This window comes from Mesocricetus auratus, unplaced genomic scaffold, assembly GCF_017639785.1.
Source record: "Mesocricetus auratus isolate SY011 unplaced genomic scaffold, BCM_Maur_2.0 Super-Scaffold_6723, whole genome shotgun sequence".
NCBI classification, from domain to species: domain Eukaryota; kingdom Metazoa; phylum Chordata; class Mammalia; order Rodentia; family Cricetidae; genus Mesocricetus; species Mesocricetus auratus.
Genome location: NW_024429183.1, coordinates 4,442,766 through 4,466,400, shown reverse-complemented (window position 1 = coordinate 4,466,400; position 23,635 = coordinate 4,442,766). Strand labels below are relative to the sequence as shown.

At 50.7% G+C, this 23,635-nt stretch overlaps 1 protein-coding gene and 1 long non-coding RNA gene across 2 annotated transcripts; both read left to right on the top strand.

Moving 5' to 3' along the window:
* The first annotated feature begins 2,444 nt into the window (after nt 1–2,444).
* Nucleotides 2,445–6,931, top strand: LOC110341438. The gene is made up of 3 exons (XR_002383391.2): nt 2,445–2,543; nt 4,053–4,196; nt 6,801–6,931. It is a non-coding gene; the product is annotated as an uncharacterized LOC110341438 (long non-coding RNA).
* Nucleotides 6,932–8,413: 1,482 nt separating this feature from the next.
* Nucleotides 8,414–23,635, top strand: Mlycd (malonyl-CoA decarboxylase). The gene is made up of 5 exons (XM_005073077.4): nt 8,414–8,994; nt 15,982–16,094; nt 17,235–17,391; nt 20,360–20,509; nt 22,551–23,635. Exons 1-5 carry the CDS (start codon nt 8,470–8,472, stop codon nt 23,082–23,084), a joined length of 1,479 nt encoding a protein of 492 aa, XP_005073134.1. The 5' UTR covers nt 8,414–8,469; the 3' UTR covers nt 23,085–23,635.

Here is a 23,635-nt window from a genome sequence, read left to right as displayed (position 1 = left end):
TGTTAAATTATCTGCCATGGTATAATTAGATTGTAGAAATCACCTCTAGTTGGTTTTGGTCGGTGAGAATAATCTTGCCTGTAGTTACTGTGCTTGGCCAGCAGATGGAGAAGGTGTACCACCAAACACGGCTTCTCTGCGGAAAATCGATTGTTTTCAAAAGAACCTGTGAATGCTTAGCGAACAGATTTGGGGACGAAAAGGCTTGGGGAAGTTGAGGGATAGACGACTATAAATAGCCGTGAAATCCTATGGGTAGAAAGGGGGTGGGCAGCCGCCCGGCTTGTAGCAGGGCTGCAACATGCACCATACACCCGGGGCTTTGTGTCTGGCGGGCTGAGCACTCGGGACTGGCTGGGCCCGATTCTGACTTCTGTGCTGGTCCACAGCGCTGCTCCCAGCCCAAGGGAACTCTCCCCAGGCTTCAGCGGCGCTGCAGCAGAGCTCGCCATGGCTGTAGGAGCTGATAAGCCAGTGGGAAGGAGAAGCGGGCAAATGCAGGTTTTGGTTTGCTGATGGCCGAGTGTGGGCGCGCTGGGTCCCGGGTGAGAGAGAGCAGTACGGCTTTCTGGCAGGGTGCACGTGGTCCTGCTCTTGCAGATGAGGTGGCCGCGTTCCCGGAAAATGGGATTTGGGAGCCTTGCGGGCGGGTCTCCCGGGACAAGGGAAGAGGGCTGGGATCCGCAGATGTCCGGTCACTTCGGGGCTGCGGCAGCACAAGCGGGACCAGAAGCTGCTGTTTTGCACAGGCTGTGAGTTTCCGTTCTGCCCGCAATGGGAAGTGGGTACCGTGCACCGCGTTCCAAGGGCTGGAGTTCTTTGGCACGGCCGTGGCGCAGTGTGCCAGGCAGGCGGCAGTGGGGTCGCCTGGGTCTCGTCTACCCAAGCCAGTTTTGGGAGCTGGGTAAACGCTTCTGACACCAAATGAAAATGGAAATAACGCTATCTGAAAAAGAGGTCTAATATATCTTATTAAATATACTTACAAAATAAACAGGGAGAGAAGCTCTGGGAACGTGGCCCACTCCCAAGAGAGAGTGCTTTTTCTCTTTTATCCTCACCTGTGCCCATCCCTTATCCACGCCCCTTTGGGCGTGGACTCTATTGTGGGCTCCCCCTACAAAACACGTTTAGCATTTTATCTCTATTTAGTGTGGCTGTCTGTGCAGATGTTGAACGTGCATGGTGTGTGCGCCATGGCACACGTGTGGCGGTCAGAGGACAACTTGCAGGAGCTTTCTCCTTCCACTCAGGACCAGGAGTTCAAATTCTGGTTGGCAGGTTGGCAGAAATGCTTTTACCAGCTGAGTCCTCTTGCCAGTCCAGCTCTTCCATTTTTAAGCACCATTCTTATGTCTTCCTCTGAGAACGCTCTGGTCATCTCCTTTCCCGTTTTCCTATTGTTCAGAGTCCTTTCCTTTAGGCCCATCACCTTCTATGTACTAGGGGAAGTCAGTTCTAGATATGTCATGGATGCCGAGATTTGTGTTTTAACAATAAAGTTTTATTTAAAAAATATTGTATTATATACCTAGTGGTTTTCCGATGGAGACAGGGTTTCTCTGTGTAGTCCTGGCTGTCCTGGAGCTCACTCTGTAGACCAGGCTGCCCTCAAACTCGGAGATCTGGCTGCCTCTGCCTCCTGAGTGCTGGAACCAAAGGCAATCAAGATTGCCACCACTGCCCAGCTTGCTTATCTTTTCTTTTTAACTTTTATTGATTCTTTGTGGATCTCACATCATGCATCCCCAATCGCACTTCTCTCCCTGTCCCTCACTTCTGCCCATGCAACCTCCCCTAAAACAAAATTTAGAAGAGAAACCAAAAACCAAACAAAAAAGGGCCCATTGAGTCACACAGTTTACCCTTGAGTCCATTCATCTTCCCTTGTAAGTATTCATTGCTAGGAGTCATTGGTCTGGTTTGAGGCCTCTGGTTTCTGCTACACTATCGATAATGGGTTCTTCCTAAGGCTCCTCTTAGATATCCTGTTCTTGTCCTGTGTGTAGAGATCCTGCAGTTTGGGGTTTGGAGGTTCAACCCCTTTTACATTCTCCCTTTACATGATGTGGTGTTGTTGAGCCCCAGCCCCCACGGGGTCTCTGTGAGTTGCTTGTCAGCCAATAACCACAGGTGCATCCTGTTTTCTAGTCCTGGCTTACCGCCCGGGCCTTGCCCCACAGGCATCAACCTCTAATTATGAAAACACGAACTCTTACGCCTGGGGTTTCTCCACTGTGCTGTAAGTCTGTATACAAGGCTGCTCCCTCCTTGCAATGAAGACATGCAAACACACACACACACACACACATTTTCTTAGCACAAACAGCCAGACATGTTGTCTTTCATTTAAATCTCCAGGCTTTCCCTGATACGTTAGACTTGCTCGTGGCACAGGTGTCACGAGGTGGGTGTTGGGGTGGGCTAACTCTTCGCCTTGGTTCTGGGCCTGGGTGGTGCTGGGTTGGTCAGCCTGCCAGCTTTCCCTCATCATTACTCAGCACTGCCCTAGCCAGCTCACCCAATGCAGCCTGCAGCAAGAGGTGAGGGTTCTCAGATCCACCTTCTCACACTCGCACCACCAGGGACCAAGTTTTGCCCAGGAGAGGTGTAAGGCTGATTGCTCTATCGGGGATACAATGATGTTGGGGATGGGGGAGGGGGAGCCGGCTCTCCTGTTCTCAGGCTCCCGTGGCTGGCTCACCTGAGCACCTGACAGCGTCAGCTCTAGTGTGCTGCCCTGTCAGGGTTCAGGGCCGCCTGGTCTGTGTACTGCAGTAGGGGGTGGGGGGCGGGGCCAGCTCTCTCACCTGACACAGGTAGCAAGGGGTGGGGGGCGAGGCATCGTCCCCCACTCATGACACCACGTGGCAGACGGGGGAGGTGGTGGGGTCAGCTCTGCCACTCTCAGGACCTCGGGGCTGGCTCACCTGGGCCCCACCCCCCACAACAGGGCCAGGGCCAGCTCTAGTGCACTGTTTAGGCAGGGTGCCTGGCCTGCTCTCCTATGTGCTGCAGCCGGTGAGGGATGGGGCTAGCTCTCCCATTCTCATGACCCGAGGGACCAGCTCTCTCACCTGCTGCAGGTGGCCATGGGCGAGTGGCAGAGAGCATCTTTCTCTCACCCATGCCACCACATGGCAGATGAAGGTGGGCAGGGTCAGTTTTCCTGCTCTCGTGCCCTCAGAACCGGCTCTAGTGTGCTGTCCAGGTGAATTGTACACCCGTGGTGAGGGGTGGGGCCTTCTTTCCCACGTTTGTGTATGTGGAGGGGGGGCAGTTTTCCCCTGAGAAACTGGGCCAGCTGCTCTCCTGCTGTAGTTTTCAGCCAGGGGCAGGGGGCAGGACCATTGATATCAGGACCAGTGAACGGCAAGGCTGGCTGAGAGCAGCCCTCAGATCTCCAGATATGTGGGTCCTATGATCTCCTCACCCTAGTGCTACCACCAGCCACGGACATCATTACAGACCCCAGCTGCAGCAGAACCACAGACCCAGACATGGCCCTGGTTGGTGGCAGCACAGGACGCCTAGATCAGTATGGCCCTGGTGGCAGCATGCATCAACCACCTCCAGCAAGGCCTGCAGGATTGTGTGTTTCTCACTTGGAGACAGTGCTCCATTTATTACTTTTAAACCACTGAAAGCTTCAAGCATCTGAGTTTTAGTGTGTACAGTCCGAGGCTGTCACACAGCTGTGCCCTTTCTCCCAAGAGACACAGTCATCCCACCCCTCCCCGCCCGCGGTAACATGCAAGGCTCTGTAACCATGAACCTGAGGCCTTACAGCTATTTAGGAAATAGAGTGATTGTGGGAAGGGAAAGCCCATTCACTCTTGGTTATGATTTCTGTGTTCATACCCTGAATTTCAACATAACTGGCCAGATCAGCTGTAAAAAGAACTAAGCCCCTTCTCCCATTCCTGAGAAACTTCACACAAGATTTCTCTGATGGCTAATGACCCAGGCCTTCAACCCAGTTTTCTCTTGACCCCTGTGTAAGCAAACATCCTGGAACGGGTGTTTTCTCTCTCTCACGCTTTCCTCTGTAGCAACAAGCTTGCGTCCTGTGCCTAGAGGCTCATCTTCATGGGCAGAACCCTGAGGATAAGGAACAAGATTGCACCTGCTCATAGCTTCCCTGACATCTAAGCTCAGCCCTGAGTCACAGAGAGAGCTACAACTGAGGCACTCAGGTGCGTTGAGAGGGTTCTCCTCACGAGCTCCTTGTCTCTCTGCCTCGTCAGTAAACTTGCTAACTGCTTCTCTCTGATGGGGTCTGAAATTCTTTTCTGTGGTGAATATTAAAGGTTGAAAGTTATCCTCAGGCTACACTGACAGCAAAATTGAATTCCATTTCCTACTGCTAGTAACAAACCCTCCTTCACTGCCCGCCCCCCAACCAAGTCAATGACTCAAGGACTAGTCAGTGTAGGAAAATGACATAATTGCAAAGTTAGAAAACCAAAGAGTCAGGCTAACACTAGCAGAGACCATCTTGCCTCAGGGTTCCTAGTTCAAGGTCTACATATGGAAGTGTGGGGAGGGAGACTGGGGGTGTGTGGCTGCTTTTCTGGTGCACTGATCACTGTTTCTGCAAGTCACTGGTTGTTGTGTGTTCTGTGAATGGAAGACACATTACTGGTGAGAAAAGTCTTATGACATACATCATCTTAGTTCCTCTTCTGTCAGAAAGAGTTGATTCTGCAGTTATTAAGATGCAAAAGGCAGAGGTTGGAGAGAGAGCCCAGTGTAGGTGCCAGATGTTTCAGTTGTGTAGCTTGGTCTTCTTAGGGGAGTCCTAACAGTGGGAGCAGGGCTATCTCTGACTCTGTTGCTTTTAGGACCCTTTCCTCCTGCTGGGTTGCCTTGTCCAGCTTTAATGGGAGAGAAGGTGCCTGCAATTTGATAGACCAGGGCTGGTTGATATCCATGGGAGGCCTGCCCTTTTCTGAAGAGAAACAGGAAGAGAAATGAATAGGGGGTGAGCAGGGACTGGGAGGAGAGGAGGAAGGGGAAACCGGTAGGGATGTAAAATCAAAACAAATAAATAAATGCTGTGAGTTTTTATCATTTATTACAGAAGTAGCAATTAATATTCCAGGTATCAACTCCAGAATGTTTGTAAATTTGAATGGGTGCTTTGTATTCTCAAATAGGTCCCAGAGAAAGGAATTACTTCTCACTGGGGCATCAGCAGTAAGAGCTGCAGCCTCCGGATCTCACTCTACATAGCCTTAGTTTTTCTCTTTGATATAGGCTGAGAAGTGGCCTTTAATCAGTTAACAGCAAGTGTTGCAAGTCACATCCCCCCTGAGACTTAAGTTTGCCAGGAAGTTTTGCAAGTCACTTCCAGGGGGGAGACATGAGGCACCTGCTTTTCTCAAGACCCCACCAGCCTTCTTGGTTCTGAGAGATATGCATGCACTATTATCAGAGAGTGGTTAAATGTGCCTGTGGACATAAAAACTAGAAGCCTTGTGGGATAGAAGGAATTTTTGGAGACTGTTTAGGAGGAACTTTTGGAAACTTTTTAGAAGGGACTTTTAGAGAATTCTTAGAAAGAACTCTAGGAGAATTTTTAAGGAGAACTTCTAGAGAGAATTTTAAGAGAGCTTTTAGAAAGAAATCTTAAAGAGAGCTTTTTAGAGAGAACTTTTGAGAAGAACTTTTTTTTTGAAGACTAAATAACTATGAGAGGAACCGGTGTGTGAACAGATTTATTTACTTTTGGCCCTCAGATAGTAACTTTTTAACAAATCCCTATCCACCTGCTGTAAGCCTCTTCTCTGAACCTGTGATAAATAAATAAATAAGAGCACTTGCTGCTCTTGTGGAGGAGCCGAGTTCAACCACCTGTAACTCTAGTTCCAGAGGATCTGATGCCTTCTTCTGGCCTCTGGGCTCACTTCAGCAAAGCCGGCGAGGAGAGACAGAAGATGGGCAGGGTACAGTGGGGACATAGAAGCCAGCTCTGCATGTTAGACCACAGTGCCTGGTTGCTGAGCAAGTGAACAGCAAGTGTGCATAAGTGGATAAGGAAAAAACCACACTCAGCAGCTGGAGCCCACAGTGGGCTTCAGGGAGCAAGCCCGGGTGACAAGAGTGCTCCAGTGAGATGTGACAAGAGCCACAGGAGCAGTGGGCCGGAAAGAGAGATGGATGACCTTCGGATATGGCAGTGGAGGGCAGGGCAGGAGTTATGAGGCATGTATTGGAGCTAGAAGAATAGACTGGATAGCTCTCTTTGTGCCTGTTCCATAACCAGTGTCTGCTCTGGACTTGAATGTCATCTCCTCTGATAGGCCTTCCCCGGGCTATCCTGTCCCTGATAGCAAACTCTTCCAAAACAGCAGGTCCTCGTGTGCACAGACCAGCCTGAGGTACTGTGAGATCGAAGGAAGATGCAGGCAGATGAGGGACTGGAGAGCACAGGGTTTTTTGTTTTGTTTTGTTTTTGGCAGGCTAATAAATGTATTAGTTTTGGGAGACAGCAAAACCAACTGGATCCCACTATATGGGCTAGAAAGGGAGTCACATGTATGGGTTAGGATGAAGTGACTTGACCCTGGTTGGAATGCACATGGTTCATCTTAAGTTCTTATCAAAGAGTTGGGCACAGGTTGGAGCCTGGATCTGGTTTGTAAGGCCCCATGCATCCTTCTCCAGATTCGACCTACCTATAGTTTGAGGTGAAACCATACACGGAAAATGGACTGTGGTTTTTCTAGGACAGTCAGGACCTAAGAAAGAAAAATTTAAACCTAACTTTGTTCTCTACTCTGCTAACATCTTGCCAGATCTACAGAGGCACCAGTCAGTCCCATACACCCTGGACTACAATAGAACAACCAGCATGGCAACACCCCAACTTTCTCAGGTTCCCCCAAAGATGATCGACGCCCCAAGGTCAGCAGGAAGCAGTCTTAAGAACTCAACGTCCTTGATCCTGAACCTGCCACGTCTAACACCCCCATCTCTTTTTAATCATAAATAAAGGTGGGAATGAAAGGTTCAGGCATTACTCTGGCCTTCCCTGTTACCTGGCAGGATGCACTCAGGCAACACTCTGGCCAGCCCAGAGTCCGGGGAGAACCAGGCAAGTGCAAAGGACCCCTTTAAAAGGACTGACCCTGCCCGCTTACGCTCTCTTACTCTCTTACTCTCTTGCTCCTCTCTTGCTCTTGCTCTCTTGTTCTTACTCTCTCTCATCTCTCTCTCTCTGCTCTGCACGGGTTGGTTACCTCTCACCCCACTTTTCCCTCCCTGTCCACCAATAAACACGTGGGATCGTTGAGTCGCAGTCTGTGTCTCCTTACTGGATAAACCTAAACATTTTAACAACACAGGACAGTCTGGATTCAAGATGACTGTGATCATATTAAGCTGAAGCATTCTGCTTCCTTTTCGTAGTTATTTTAATGTGTCTCTCCCTCAGACTGTAAACTGAATGAGAACAGGGCCAGGACCATTTTAAATGCAACACACCAGGCAGATGAGAAACATTCTGATGAATGAATGAATGACTGTGGCCCAACAAGGAGGCTGGTAGGGAAAAGATTTGTAGGATATTCACTTGCGGCATGGCCACAAGCTCTCCAGGGTGCCATAGGAGACATGGGCTGGGTCTCTGGCAGTCCTCTTTGGATGGGACCCTTGACCAGAGCCGGAGAGTGCCTAGGGAGGGTCAAACAAAATGTCTTGCCAGAGAACTACCCTGAGCACTTTGTGCGTGCATGTACATATTTTCGTGTACACACTCGTGGGCGTGCACAAATGTACACACGTGGTTGTGGAAGCCAGAGGATGCCTCGGGTGTCAGGCGCTAACCACTTCGTTTTTCGTTTGTTTTGGTATGGCTTTGGAGATAGGGTCTCTGGCTGGCTTGTATTCACCATGTAAACTGAACTGGCAGGCCAGCCAGCCCCAGGGATCCCCCTGTCTCCACCTCACCAATGCTGGAGTTAAATCGTTTTCCCACGGGTTCTAGACATGAACTCAAATCCAAAGCTTTACCAACTGAACTATGCCCAGCCCTAAGAATCCTTGTTCAGAATGCAAACTCAAATTCCTCAGCGCTTTGCCCAAGCTGAATCCGAACAAACGCCCAGGAATCTGCGTGCACAAACGCGGTCCCTACAGGAGCAGAGATCAAGAGAAGCGCGTGCGTAGTGGAGAAAGCGGCAAGGGGCTGAGAGGGTGACTCTCAGGACAAGTGTCAGGATGCAGGCCAGAGAGGGGTGGTGAGTCAGGTGCCCAGAGTCTACTCCCAGCCCCGGGACCTTTAGCTGCACTTGGCATCCAGCCTGAGGGATCTCCTTCGTCCCGCCCCACAGCTCCGCCTCCTGATTGGCTGATGCCCCGTCCGTCGTCCCGCCTCAACCAATAGGACCGGCGAGACACCGGAGCCGGAACAGGAAGTGAGGAAGGGTCCGGCGGCGTCGCGGTTAGCAGCTGTTGCGGGCTATCATGAGAGCCTTTGGGCCAGGTCTCAAGGCTCGGCGCCTGTTCCCACCCCGGTACTCGCCGCGGCCGCCGGGGCCCCAGGCACCTAGGCTGTGCAGCGGGTTCACGGCTGGCGCCATGGACGAGCTGCTGCGGCGAGCCGTGCCACCCACGCCGGCCTATGAGCTGCGTGAGAAGACGCCGGCGCCCGCCGAGGGTCAGTGCGCCGACTTCGTGAGCTTCTACGGCGGCTTGGCCGAGACGGCACAGCGCGCCGAGCTGCTCGGCCGCTTAGCGCAGGGCTTCGGCGTGGACCACAGCCAGGTGGCGGAGCAGAGCGCCGGAGTGCTGCAGCTGCGCCAGCAGTCGCGCGAGGTGGCCGTACTGCTGCAGGCAGAGGACCGGCTACGCTATGCGCTCGTGCCGCGCTACCGCGGCCTCTTCCACCACATCAGCAAGCTGGACGGCGGCGTGCGCTTCCTGGTGCAGCTGCGCGCCGATCTGCTGGAGGCGCAGGCCCTGAAGCTAGTGGAGGGGCCACACGTCCGGGTAAGGCCCCGCCCGGGCCCCCGCGACTCCCGGGCCCCTGCCACCACCCCGGGGCCCTGCCCCTTCCTCCCCGCTTCCCAGGTCCTTATCCATGCCCACGCAGCCCTCCAGCCCCACCTTGCCAACCCCGGGTACACAGTGCTCACTGCGTGATGCGTAGCACCCGACTGTCAGGTGCGGTACCCGTTGTGCTTACTCTAAAATAGCTCTCGTTTTAACTGCGCTGTACCTATACTAGGATGGAGCACGGCCTTGGGCAAAGTTTGAGCGTCATCCGCTACCGTGCCATTGCCCTAACAGGTTACCTGAAATGCACAAAAATGGCCAGAAGTGAAGGTCACCACCGTCTGAGTCTCCGAAGGAAGTCTCCAGTATTCCTTCTGCAGTGCGACTCCGGATAGGAGATTTGACTCCGAGCTCAGCCCTAGACGCAGTGATTCTAAGTTTACATTTTAGTACTTGAACTAGTCAGCTCCTTACCCAGCGAGCTCACGTAGCTTACAAATAACGGAGGTTTACATAGTTGTGACCCAAAAGATTGTCTAGGGTTGCTTCCAGCCCTTTACCATTAATATTCTATAGAGGGCAACACTGGCGTGACAATGAGTTCATGCACAGTGACACCAGCATTTCAGAAGTTCCTGGCATTCAAAGCTTCATCTGCTTTTTCAAAGCCAAACACTGGACTGACTCTGCCTTGATTAGCTTGAGAACTCTAGACCAGGCACGGCAGTTTTTTACTTCTAGTCTCTCGTTTTGGATGTCAGGTATCTCCTTTACAGTGAAGGGCATACACGCAGAGGTGATGAGTTGCCCCAAACCCCAGAGCAAATACATACATCTGATACATGTCCCCAAGTCAGGTTTCTTTGCATTGCCAGCACCATGCTCTGTGTGGGTTAACCCTGGAATTTGTTCTCATTTTGGTTGCTTTATCTTGGGTAGAGTGTTAATATGAGCGACAACGATGCATAGGACCAGGTTTTTCAAGACAGCTGGTTCATTTCTAAGGCTAAGTGTTATCCAGGGCTGTAAGCTTTCATCCATAGAGTCCCAGACTGAGAACCCCAGATGTTCATTGGGTATTGCAGAATCTGTGTTCGTTTCTGTGATACCTTGTTCCAGACTCTGCGGTGATCTGAGTGGGTGAACTTTTGTAATCCACACTCTGTAACATTTGAAATGTCCCCACGGCTGTATGATCCTTCTTTGAAAACTGGAGCCTTGTTTTAAGTCTCCTGCATAGTGAAATGATGACTGAAGCCTGGATATAGGCTCCAGAGAGGCAGACATTAACCCGCCGTTTGTTTTTGAGGTCAGACTGCTCCATGTTTGACCCCAGGGTTCAGAACTAGGAAGGAGGTCAGGAAGGGCCTGAAAGACTCCCTCCCTCCTGGGCATAAGGCAAAATCAGCAGCCCTTCGATAGCTTCTAATGCCCCTATACAATTCCAGATTCCCTTGATTCTGGGAGTTCCTTTACCGGCCAAGCTCATCGTCTCATTGAGACTGACTTTGGGGAGGAGCTTGCATCTGGCAATCAGAAGCAAGCCATGCTTAGACATTTTACATACAAGTCCCCTTGTTTATTACCTTGGCTGTCTCCCATGTAAGGGAGGCTCCTGTAGCCAGCCAGAAGTCATGGATGAGGCTTAGAGGTGTTTGTTAGCAAAGAAAGAATAGCCTGACCTTTGCCTTTCTACATGCTGCACACTTTGGAGAACCCTGTGTATTTTTCCACCTAGATCCTAGGGTAATTGCCCTGTTTAACTACACAGTTAAGCTGGTGAATTGATTTATCCTTTACATGGTTCTATAACATTTTATCAGTTAAGTCATTTTGAAAGTAGAGATTTTATTCCTCTCCCTAGCATTTGTCAGTCAGTATTGGCATTGTCACCTATCACCCGAAGAACTAGAGTGTGGATACATACATGCATGAGCCAGAGGTCAACTTTGAGTGCCATCCTCAGAAGCTTTTTGAGACAGGGTCTCTCACTGAGACTTGGGACTCACCGGCTAGATTAGGTGGACTGCTCAGTAAGTCCCAGAAATGCTCCTTTGCCACCTTCCCAGTGCCAGCTAACAAAGTGCACCACTATACTGCTGCTTCTTTTATGTGTACCAGTGTTTTGCTTGCACATGTGTGTGTGTACCATGAACATACAGTGTCTGCAGAGGCCAGAAGAGGGCATCAGATCCTCCTGGAAGTTCAGCCAGTTGAGAGATGCCATGTGGATGCTGGGAACAAAACCAGCTCCTCTGCAAGGTCAGTTAGGGCTCTTGGCCTTTGAGATATCTCTCCAGGCACCTCCCCACCTCAACCCCAGCTTTTAAAACACTAGTGCCAGGGATCAAATTCAGGAACGCTATTAATTGGTTGAGTTATCTCCTCAGCCCTGCACAGTCCATTTTTAAGAACAGACTATGTTTAGAGAAGTTTTAGGATCACAGACACCCCCACCTGCCGCCCAGTCTCCTCTGCACCGCACAGCCTCTCCATTATCGCCAGACCCAGAGAGTTGTACTGTTGTCTGTGTGCAGGTAACCTGTGCTCACAAGGCTGCTCAGATAAGGACAAAACCACCAATTTGACTCACAAGGCTTTAGAACTGACTGCAGACCCCCAGGCCTTTTGGGTTTTGTTTTTTTTTTTGTTTTGTTTTGTTTTTTGAGACAGGATTTCTCTGTGTGTCTCTGGCTGTCCTGGAACTCACTCTATAGACCAGGCTGGCCTTAAACTCAGACATCTGCCTGCCTCTACCACCCAAGTACTGTGATTAAAGGTGTGCCAACACCACCTGACTCCCAGGCTTCCTTAAATACAGCATTTTATTAGGAAGTGTCCCAGTTGGCTTTCCTTTTCTGTGACAACACCCTGACCAAAGCAACTTGAGGAGAAAAGTGTTTATTTGGCTTCCAGGTTACAGTCCATCATGGAGGGAGCCAGTAACTGAAGCAGAGACCATGGAGGGATGCTGCTTACTGGCTTGCTCAACCACTTTTGTTATACTGCCCAGGCTCAGCCTGCCCAGAGGTAACGCCACTCACAGTAGGCTGGGTGCTCCCAAACAGTTGACATTGATAATGTCAATTATCAATTCAGAAAATGCCTCCCACAGGCAGTCTGATGGAGGCAGCTCCTCCAGGGAGGTTCCCTCTTCCAGAGTATGTCAGGTTGACAACTGAAGCTAACTAGGACAGGAATGTGCCCACCGCTGAGTGTCCCCCAGTCTTAGAACTACTTGTTGACAGGCTTGCAGCTTGCCTGGCCCATGTGACCTTTGTATTTTCTGGACACTTGGTCACAGACAGAAAGTTACTCTGAGCTTGCTTCCAAGGTCTCCCATCATGTGGGATCAGGTCTCTGTGTGTTGACCCTTGGGTGGTGCTGTCACTTTAGAATAAGTGGCAAATGGCAGCCCCTAATGCGGATTCTGTGTTTTCCAGGGCAGAGTAGAAGCTCTGAGTGAGGACATAAGCCTGTTCTTGTCACCTGTCTTGCCATGTGTGGCGTGGTCTAGATGATGTAGCTAATCCTTAACTCCCGTGGGATTCTAGGGCTGTCCATTGAGGTGAGCTGTTAGCTCTAGGCCAGCTACATAATAAGAAGCCAAGCTGGGCTACATAAACCCCTGGTTCATGAATGGTTTATTCAGTGTGTGGACCAACACAAAATCCTAAAAGCAGTGTTACCATGCCAGGAAAGACTCCCTTTGGATACAAGTTAAACAGTGTTGTTTGGGGAAAAAAAGAAAACTGCTGAGTTCAAAGGCTCTTTGCTGTGCTTGATGGCCTTTCTGGAGCACCCAGGGCTTTGGGCTTAGAGAGGAACCAGTTCAGATCTGAGCCGGCTGGGCTTGAGCTCCTGTGTTCAGTTTGTCTCTAATATGCCCTCAGATGACCAGGGAGCATGTGAGAGGTAATAGTCAATGTCAGCCAGCCAGGGCTCCCTCAGTATCCGAGTCCTCTCCAGAGGACAATGGCCACTTCTGGTCCTGCCCTACATGGTGGCCCCTGCCTCAGGCTGTGGCTGTGGGTGTATGGGAGGGTGCCAGGGAAGTACCCATTGGGTAGAGTTGGCAGGCTTTGGGTTCCTCTCCACACACTTGCAGCAGCCCATGTGGTTATCAGTTACATTCTTAAGGTAAAAATGCAGTGAAGGGGAAGGATAGTCTGTTTAGTAGTTGGCAGGCACCCCACCAAAGTTGGCTGTTACAGCCCTAAAAGATTCATAGTGAGGTAGGAGATAGTGACCCTTGCCAGCATGAGAGTCAGAAGACTGCCCCTCCACCCACCGCTACCCCGCACAGCCACCCTGCTTGAGGTTGCTGGACAGCCTCTCTGCCTGTTAGGCAGTGGAGCACTTCCTGAGTGCTCTAGAAAATTCTGTGTTAATTTTGTGCTTTTCTGTGTTAGACTGAAGTGTAGTTTTTGATAGGGACGGAGATCCCAGTGCTTCTCCCCCTCCCCGTGACTAGTGAGCTGTAACTGTACTCTTTCTGGCCCCACCCTTTTTTTCTCTGACAGTAGCTCTTCCTCCATCCCAGCAATGGATTCTGCACAAGGCAAAGCAACTTTTCCTCACAAACCCCAAAGCGGTCACTCTAGAAAGCCAAGCACCTCAGGAGAGAGACCGGAGAGCTTTCTACTGAGAGAAGAGCGGCCTCCACAAGCACCAAGCAGGCCCAGGGAAGGCTGGCAGCCTGACAGGGTTCCTGGGGCTCTCAGGCTCCTCAGCTTTTGCTGTGGTTCACAACTGCTGTGTTAATGAGCAGAAAGCACAGGAGACTGTATTTGTTGCTTATTGTGTGTGACCTGGTGACCTGGCCACTCTCTGTGGTCACTTCCTACTGGAACATCAATTATAGAACCAGACAGACTTCTCACCTTTAGCCTACATTCCATGCTCTTCTGTCTAGCATCACATGTCGCAGCTGTCAGCAGCCCAAAATAGAAGAGGTTTCCAGAGGAGAGGCATGATCAATGGAGCCAGGGTTCCTGGCCTTTTCCTGCCGTGAGTGTCAAAATGTAGCCCATCATGCCTGCACAGCCAGCCTGTTCTTTTTTTTTTTTTTTTTTTTTTTTTTTGGTTTTTCGAGACAGGGTTTCTCTGTGGCTTTGGAGGCTGTCCTGGAACTCGCTTGGTAGTCCAGGCTGGTCTCGAACTTACCGAGATCCGCCTGCCTCTGCCTCCAGAGTGCTGGGATTAAAGGCGTGCGCCACCAGCGCCCGGCTCAACCAGCCTGTTCTAGCCCTACTTACAGTTAGGGGCACAGAAGCAAAGGCACAAGCACCAAAGACTGGGTGTAGGATGTGTTTGCATTTTTCCTAGGAATGGTTAGTGATTCTTACGTATGCTTTAAAAATGGAGATCTCAGGACCATGAAGAACCATCATAGTCAGGTGCAGAGTATGCAAAGCTTGCTTGCTTGTTTGTTTGTTTGTTTGTTTTGGAGACCGGGTCTCACTATGTAGACCAGGCTGGCCTACCTCCTGAGTGCTGGTGTGTACCACCACTATACCTTTTTTTTTAATCGTTGTGTATGTGTTGTAAGTACAAACGCACAGACCATCAGAGGACAGCTGTGGACAGCCTTGTCTTCCAGCTTGTTTGAGATAGGTCTCTTGTTTACTGCTGCGAATGCTCCAGGCCTGCAGCTTCCAGATGTTCCCTTGAATCCACCTCCCATCTCCCTAGGAGTGTTGCACTTGCAGTCACATGGACCATGCGTCCGTCCGGCTTCATCCTTGTACTTAGGAGTGGGAGGCACTTTGCCCATTGAGCCATCTTCAGCCAGAGCATGAGGTTTCATAGGAAGCTGCCCTGTGTTGCCAGCCTGCAGCTCCCCAGCCACCATTCCATCACCTTCTCTTTCCTCTTGGGGGCTAGTGTGGGGGTGGATGCTTTGACTAAGGTGGACTTGGTCCTGCCAAGCCTTCAGCCGAGTAAAGAATGAGATTGAGAGCATAAAGTAAAGAACCTGCAAAGTTCCCAGCCAGCCACTTTCCCAGGCCTACATCCTTCCCAGAACAGCTCCACTGAGCTCTCATGCACCCTCAAATAGTCCCTTCCGGCTCTTTCACACTCTCCCAAAGCCTGAGAGCTGTGTGCAGCCCAGTCATTCAAAACACCTTTCTCACATTAAACAAGGCTCGTCAGTCCTGGCTTTGTAGTCCCCACCCTATAAAGCCACGCAGGACAAAACCGTGCCTCTTCTGTGTTCTGGTTCTTAAGTGCATGAATGGCGAAGTCATATTTATGTGGAGGCTTTTCTTTAGAACCACACCTACCTCTTACCTGCAGCTTATGCCTAGATTACCCAAGTTGGAGACCTTTCATCTTTTATTAAGAATTAAGATGCATTGTAAAATTTCTACAGCTGTGATAAAACTAATCTTCATAAATACAGGTCACACATGTATTGAACCTTACAGGGTATGTGGACGGTCACCTCAGTGCACCTGGATGCACTGGGATGTTTACCATTCCATCTGTCAGTGTAGACCCAGAGTCACAGAGGTCTGTATAGCAGAGAAGTTGGTCTCTTGGGTCAAAGTCTGGAGAGAAACAGCCCCAAGTTAAACCTGCTCTTTGGTGTCCTGGACTGGAGGCATGCTGTTCTGCCCTAAAAACACCATCACAGTCACCTCCTGGTCCAGTGTGGCTGTTTCAAAATTATCTATCCTAGCAACTACCAGCTCATGATGGAGAAGACAAAAGAAAAAGGTCAGCAAAAGCCATGTCCCTAATGTCATTAAGACTCCAAAAGCCATTACAAGACTCCTCTGCTTACAGCTCCTTAACCAGAAGTCAGGCCCATGGTCACTGCGACACATAGGACAAACTTGATTCTACAGCCATGAGCCCAGCTGGAGCATGGGCATGGCCTTCAAGACCTTGGGACATGTGTGTGTCTGTGGGTGGACAGACTCCCGCATGGACACTTGCAGAGTCTCTGAGGCTGCCTTCCTCTCTTTTGCCCAGGAAATGAATGGAGTACTAAAAAGCATGCTGTCCGAGTGGTTCTCCTCTGGCTTCCTGAGCCTGGAGCGGGTCACCTGGCACTCACCCTGTGAGGTGCTTCAGAAGATCAGTGAGTGAGTATGGCAACCGTGGCCTGCATGGTTTTTATTTCATCTGAGACATGAACATATTGTATGTGTGGGTGCTGGGCTCCTATCACAGGGAGAGTGGAGATTGGGGTGTACCCCAGAAAGACCCTGACCAGTCTGTTAGTCACCCAAGGTTATTTAAAGCAAATGGCCCCATCACCAAAGCCATAGGGACTAGTTGGAGCAGGTGTTGGTGTGAGAAGTCAGAATGGTGCTATTTCATCCAGTTGTTAAAATACCCTGTTGGTATAATCACACACATCATGCTCAGGACACAATGTAGCACATGGCCTGCTGTCCTGCCCACACACGGGCACACACACACACACACACACACACACACACACACACACACACGGCCTGCTGTCCTGCCCACACACGCGCACACACACACACACACACACACATGGCCTGCTGTCCTGACCACACACGCGCGCACACACACACACACACACTCACACGCACGCACACACGCACGCACTGACTCCGCACTGGCCCATATATGTAGCACATGGCCTGCTGTCCTACACACGCACACACACACACACACACACACACTGACTCTGCACTGGCCCATATATGTAGCACGTGGCCTGCTGTCCTGCCCACACTCCGCACTGACTCACATAACCGAGTGCTGGAAAGCATCCTGGGATGTAAACCTTAGCAGTGTCTACTATTCTTCCCCACACTGGAAGCAGGAACATGTGGGATAAGGTCAGAGATAGGTGTAACCACCAGTGTTTGCAGCATGGACATCTGCTTCCAAACCACAGGAACACAAAGCAAGAAGCAGTGTTCAATAGCCAGAAATTCCAGTAGGTTTGCATGAAACTGCTGCATAAGTGCACATGAAAGCCTCACAGAGTTCTCTGAAAACAGGTGTTGCGTGAGGCAGTACCTGTCATCACCGTACTTGGGAGGCTGGGGAGAAGGATCCCCAAAAGCTCTGTCAAGGTCAGCCTGGGTTATAGTATCAGACTAGCCAAGACTATAAAGCAAGACACTGTCTCAGAACAGACAAACTGGTGTTAAGATACAGAGCAGAAATGGCTAACAGGAATAGAACTTGGCACTGGCAGTTGTAATTCTCACATCTGTCTAATCTCTGTATTGCTTGGTCAGGTATGAGGCTGTGCATCCTGTGAAAAACTGGATGGACATGAAGCGGCGTGTGGGGCCGTACCGGAGGTGTTACTTCTTCTCCCATTGTTCCACCCCTGGAGAGCCCCTGGTTGTTCTGCATGTAGCTCTGACCAGTGACATTTCCAACAACATCCAGGTACTTACAGTGATCCTTTCAAGACAGGATGGGCCTATCATTGTGTCTGTGTGTAGAACAATGTGTGTAGAAGTCTTCTACTACGTAAGTTCCAGTGATTAAATTTAGGTCATAAAGCTTGGCAGCAAATGCCTTTACCACTGATCCTTTTTGTTTGACCCAAGTGTATTTTAGTTTTGTTTTTCAAATAGGTCTCACTATGTAGCCCTGGCTGACCTGGAATTCACTATGTAGATCAGGCTAGCTTCAAACTCAGAGAGTTCTGCCTACTTCTGCCTCCCAAAAATCCTATGTGACCACGCCCAGGTTCCAAGTATTTTTTTAAATGGTGATTTTTAGTATGGTTTTACCCCTTTTTAAAAGAGTCTGCTTTAAGCCCTCATGGATAGTGTGACTGGGTAGGTAGACTTTCCTGGTGTGTAGTCTCAGGCCAGCAGAGGTAAGCACTCACCTAACTGGTGATTTGAGTTGAAAAGAGCTGAAGTCTGTTAACAGGACCTGTGTGATGGAAGAGGAGGGCAGGACAGGTTGCTGTGGCACTCGAGAGGCAGCTTGACAGGCCAAGAGATGAACTTGGCTCTGTTGCTGCTACAAACTAGGAGCCACCAGGGATCTCAGGTTGTGAGGACTTGACTTGTCCCTCCCCTGAAAGCTGGTCCTCTGCAGGATTCTGGCAGGAAGGCATGGACAATTATGTGACTCTTGAGACAGTAGGTCAGTGGCCACATGACAGAACCACGAGCAGATGAAGGGAGTGAGATCCCCGGGGAGAGCAGGTTTTCTCAGTGCTAGAGATGTGGGGAGGACTCTGAGGTCTGGATAGAAATTACAGAGTAAATGGATGATGAAACATCGTGAGATAGGCTCCCTGGCCCCGGCTTCCCAGCTGGGAACTCAAAGGATGAACATCAGGCAAATGGACACATGTTCTTGATGAGCAGAGACAAAGTTCCCATGCCTTCGAGCTGGCATGGGGACCAGTGTTGCTGGTGGCTTCTCTGGGGGCAGCTTGGCATGTATGTTAAAGTTCAGAATGTATTCCTTCTTATTGGGAAACTCGACTCTTTAGGATTTTCCAGTCGTGAAAGCCCAGATGTTCCTGTGTGCAGCTCACTTGTATAACTAGAAGGCAGCAGCTGCATGTACATGGCCTTCAGAGAGTGGCTTCAGGGACCTTTGACCTGCACACTGTGTATTGAAATGTTGCTGTGGGTCCATGTTTTGCATGGAAGGCTGACCTTGACTTCTAAGGATTGGACTCCAAGCTCCAGAAGGATGTGTGTGGCATGGCCTTATTTGTGATCTTCATAACACCTGTTAAATGTGTGTATGTCAGTCCACAGAACACCTCATTACCATAGGCCTCATCTAGACAGTGCTGACGTTAAAGGGGCCTTGGTCTCTTGCCCATGAGCACAGCCCACATCTGGTACCCTTCAGGGGCTCTGGGCTGATCAGCCCTGCTCCAAAAATCACATGCTGGTAGGCACTCAAATGATGCAAACCTGTTTGTTCATCCAAGACAAGCTGTGCCTGCTTCAGCACCAAGAGTATCACCTGCTAGTCTAGTGCCACGAAGTGACCTTCAGAGTATCAGCTTAAAAACACTGTAGTGAGCTGAGCATGGTGGCACACACCTTTAATCCCAGCACTTAGGAAGCAGAGACAGGCAGATCTCTGTGAGTTTGAGGTCAGCCTGGTCTACAGAGCTAGCTAGTCCCAGGACAGCCAGGGCGGTTACACAGAGAAACCTGTCTATAAAAAAAATTAAAAATGAAGCTGGCAGTGGTGGCACACACCTTTAATCCCAACATTGAGGGTAGGGGGGAAGCAGAGCAGGCAGATCTCTGTGAGTTAATTAAGGCCAGACTGATCTACATAGTGAGTTCCAGGACAGTGAGAGCTACACAGAGAGACCCTATCACAAAACAAAACCCCACACACATTTAATAAAAAGTGAGAGCCAATGAAGTCTGGTGTTAGCTAAGAGACTTCACAGCAGAAATCATTTCTTAGCTTGCTTTGTGGAGGTGTCTGTGTGAATGTGTTTTTAGGAAAAATAAGGATGCTGGCATGAGACTAAAGAAGTGCATAGAAAATCCTTTAAGGATTCATTCTGAGAGGAGGAAAACTTAGACTGGACTGCCCATGGCCTTCTGAGCAACAGAAGTGCAAGCTGAGCAGAGACGCAGAGATTGCACTGGGCAGAGAAATTGCAGAAATCCCCAAGTGCAACCCATTGCCCTCAACACAGCCTCAGTGTGTGAAGCTGTCTTATTCCAGAGTGGCCTGAAAAGAGCAGCAGTGTTGCTCTTCAGCTGAGCTGACATGGGGTCTTCCAGGGGCTGGCAGGGTGCTGTGAAATTGTCTCCTCCAGAGTTTTCAAAACATGGCTGGCAAAACCAGCAGAGACAGCTGATCCGAACAAGGGAGAGCTCTTGGACCCCAGACCGACAGCTGGGAGGCCAGCATGGAACCAATCCAGACCCCCTGAATGTGAGAGTCAATGTGGAGGCCTGGGCAACCTATGGGGTCCTGAGCAGTGGATCAGTGTTTATCCCTCGAATACTAATAGACATCGTGTGTCCATAGCACAAAGAGGGATGCTCTCTCTGCCTCTTAGGGAAGTGCCTGGACCCTACCCTGAATGAAATGATAGACTCTAGATATCCCCTATGCGGAAAGAATTGGCAATAGGGTGGGAGGGGGGGGATGGTGGGGGAGTGCAGGAGGAGGGGAGGGAGAGGGAACTGGGATTGACATGTAAAACAAGCTATTTAAAATTAAAAAAAAAAAAAAAACATGGCCTGAACCTGAGCCACCAGCACCTGGGAGTTGGGATGGGAACTAAAGTCTCCTGCAGCACTTCTGATCCCATGGGACTTGTCCTGTGAATAGTGATAGGGGGACTTTCAGTGTGAGTAGCATACAAGGAGCCGTTCTGAGGTGTGCTGCTGGTGTTTTCCAGGGCATCGTGAAGGAGTGCCCTCCATCTGAAACAGAGGAGAGGAACAGGATCTCTGCTGCTATCTTCTACTCCATCAGCCTGACCCAGCAGGGCCTACAGGGGGTGGAGCTCGGGACCTTCCTCATAAAGCGAGTGGTCAAGGAGCTGCAGGTAAGCATGGTGAAGCGGCTCCTCAGCTCCGTGAGTCTCTGTCGTGATGGCAGGTGAGCCCTGCCACCTCTCTGGGAACACAGGATCCAGATGGGAGGGGTTGGAAGGGAGAGAGGGAGGCAGAACAGCATCAGGTGCCACTGGGCCGGGCCAGGAGCTGAAAGAGCGGGTGTCTGAAACATAGCATCTCTCTGACTGCGCAGCGCATGTGTCTCAGGGGCATGGGCTCTCTGGAAAGGCCTTGCTTATTCTTCCCTGCACTCCGGGTGGCACACATGTCAGCATGGCCGCCTGACACTCTCCCTGCTCCAGTCCTGCAATGCAGTTGACAGCCCTCCCGACCATGTCATGCCAGACACTCCTTTCCTGCAGCCTTCAGGGCAGGCAGCAGGAAGGTAAATGCATTAGCCTGTGGTAGTCTCATTCCCTTGTCTTTGATGTGTGGGAGGGACACATTGCCTGTCCTGATACAAAAATGCTGCAGTTTACCCTGGGCCCAGCTTTTCCGGCTGCCCCATGGAAAACCAGGTGACCAAGTGAGGAGACTCTAACTCTGGACTGCTGACAGCAGCTCTGGCCCAGCTGCCTCCTGCTCCCTACCTTTTCTGCTCAGGCACAGTGCACGGTGGCAGCCTCATAGTGGTGACCTCACAGCAGCCAAATGCAGTCAAAATGCTTTCTTCCATATGTTGTGCTGGCTTACACTAGGAATTAGGTCTGCTCATGTCAGGCAAGCAACCTGTCATTGGGCTACAAACACAGTCCCCTGACCCTGTCCTCCCATTTTGAGACAGAGTATCTCAAAATTTTTCAGGCTGGCTTTGAACTCACAACCCTCCTGTCTCAGTTTCTGAGTAGCTGGGATGCCAGGGTTGTGCCAACACGCCTGCCAGGAATCAGATTTAGAGAATTTAGTGTCCAGGACTCTGCTTTTCCATCACTCTGCCTCTCTCCCCCAGAGACAGTGAAAGCACATCTTTTCTCTTCTCGCTGTTCTCTGCTGATGCTGTTAGTGAGTGCTGCAGGGAGAGGAGACACAAGAGGACAGGGAGGGAATAGGATCCAGGACTGGGTGATCCACCCAGGACCATTTCATTGGCAGAGCTAGGAGCCTGACCCAGGAGCCACCTGTGGCCACGTGTGATACTCATTTGTGAGCCAGAAAGTCCTTCCAAGTGTCCTCTCCTGAATTCCGGCAGAAGCCTGGTACCCTTCTGCACCAAAGGGTTCACCAGAGTTGCAGAGGAAACACACTTGAGAGCCCCAGTGCTAGTGAAGAGAGTGTAGGAACCCATCGGCTGATCTTTCAGTACTGGTCAGTTGATTGTAAATGGTAAGTAGGATGTGTGCACAATGTAAACTCACATACAGGGTGTAAATTGCCTCAGCAGTGGAAGAGCTGCAGAGCAAGATCAAAGGCAGCGTGACAGGCTGGACTCCGAGCTGTGTTCCCACAGCAGAAGGCTTTTCCCACAGTGGGCTTGCTGTGCCTATAGACAGGGAGTGCTCATGTTTGAAGACCATCTGTAAGATCTCTGTGTAATTTGTATGGTGGTGATTAAGCTATGTCATGTGCTAATACATCTTTGCCTGGCCCTGCTGTCCCCTCTGCCACCACTGAGTTAAAGCTGAACAGTCACACAACATGGCATTTATATGTCAAGCAAGCATTAGGAGGACCTGGTTCTGGGACATTCCTAGGAGAGGTGTGGTGCAGAGAAGGTAACGATCACATCCCATCATAAGGGCCAGTTCTCTGGTTATAAGTAAGCTGCCCACTCCTGACCTGTTTCAGCACTGTGGCAATGGTGTGGCTAGAGATACCATGGTTATAGGCTAATCTTGGGAACACAAGATGCCTCCAGGCCTTGGCACTCTCCAACGTCCTTAGGAACATGACTTAAAGAAAATACAGTGGTGCCATCAGCTGGCCCTGCTACCAGCAGCAGCACATGTAGGCTGTGTGTTGGGGGTGTCCCATGTGTGTACTGCCCTGCTGACCATGTGCTCTCTGATTTTCCTCTACCTACCTGCTGTGCAGAAGGAGTTTCCTCACTTGGGGGCCTTCTCAAGTCTGTCACCTATACCTGGATTCACCAAGTGGCTTCTGGGTCTCCTGAATGTGCAGGGAAAGGAACATGGGAGGAATGAGCTATTCACAGACTCAGAATGCAAAGAAATCTCTGAGGTCACAGGCGACCCGGTTCACGAGAGCCTCAAGGGCTTCCTGAGCAGTGGTGAGTGGGTGAAGTCAGAGAAGCTGGTGCAGGCACTTCAGGGGCCACTGATGAGGCTGTGTGCCTGGTACCTGTATGGTGAGAAGCACCGAGGTTACGCCCTCAACCCAGTGGCCAACTTCCATCTGCAGAATGGAGCTGTGATGTGGCGTATCAACTGGATGGCTGACAGCAGCCTGAAAGGCCTCACTAACTCCTGTGGCCTCATGGTCAACTACCGCTACTACCTGGAGGAGACAGGCCCCAACAGCATCAACTACCTGGGCTCCAAGAACATCAAAGCCTCTGAGCAGGTCCTCAGCCTGGTGGCCCAGTTCCAGAAGAACAGCAAGCTCTAGGGAAATCCTCCCACGGCCTGGTCCCCTGCTCAGAAAGCAGACTGTGTTCTCATGGGCCAGTGTTACTCACCACAGGAGCCTTGTCAGGGAAGCCACAGCTGTGCTGTGTCCCCTGACCTCAGCAGGCACTTGGGAGGCCCCACCTCGGTTGTCACTGTGCTGGTCAACTCACTGCTTGCTGGAGGTGGTGGGAACACACACCCTGAGGATAGCACTGTGCTCCTCCAGGAGCCCTCACTGCTGCACCACAGCCTGTGCCTACAGGAAGCTCTGCAGCATCACCCAGGCCACCCAGGGCAGACCCCTTGGGGCTTGTAGAGCTGACAGTCGTGTCTTCTGTCCTCTCTATGCCACGGTCTATGCTGTGGCTGCTGCTGCAGCTTAGAGCTCAGACTGGAGCTGTGACATGCACGAGGCAGTCGGCACCTCAAGGATGCTGCTTCTTGAGGCAGGGTTGGCTTATAGGGTTTACATGAGATTCCAGTTCACAATGAACTGAACAGTAAAGAGCAAGTTTGTTCTATAAACATTAAACATGATTGCTCACTGTA

Coding starts and splice junctions, on each gene's coding strand:
- Mlycd (XM_005073077.4), top strand. CDS start 8,470: ATGAGAGCCTTTGGGCCAGGTCTCAAGGCTCGGCGCCTGTTCCCACCC. Junction 16,095..17,234: donor GTGCTTCAGAAGATCAGTGA/GTGAGTATGGCA, acceptor TTGCTTGGTCAG/GTATGAGGCTGTGCATCCTG. Junction 17,392..20,359: donor ACATTTCCAACAACATCCAG/GTACTTACAGTG, acceptor GGTGTTTTCCAG/GGCATCGTGAAGGAGTGCCC.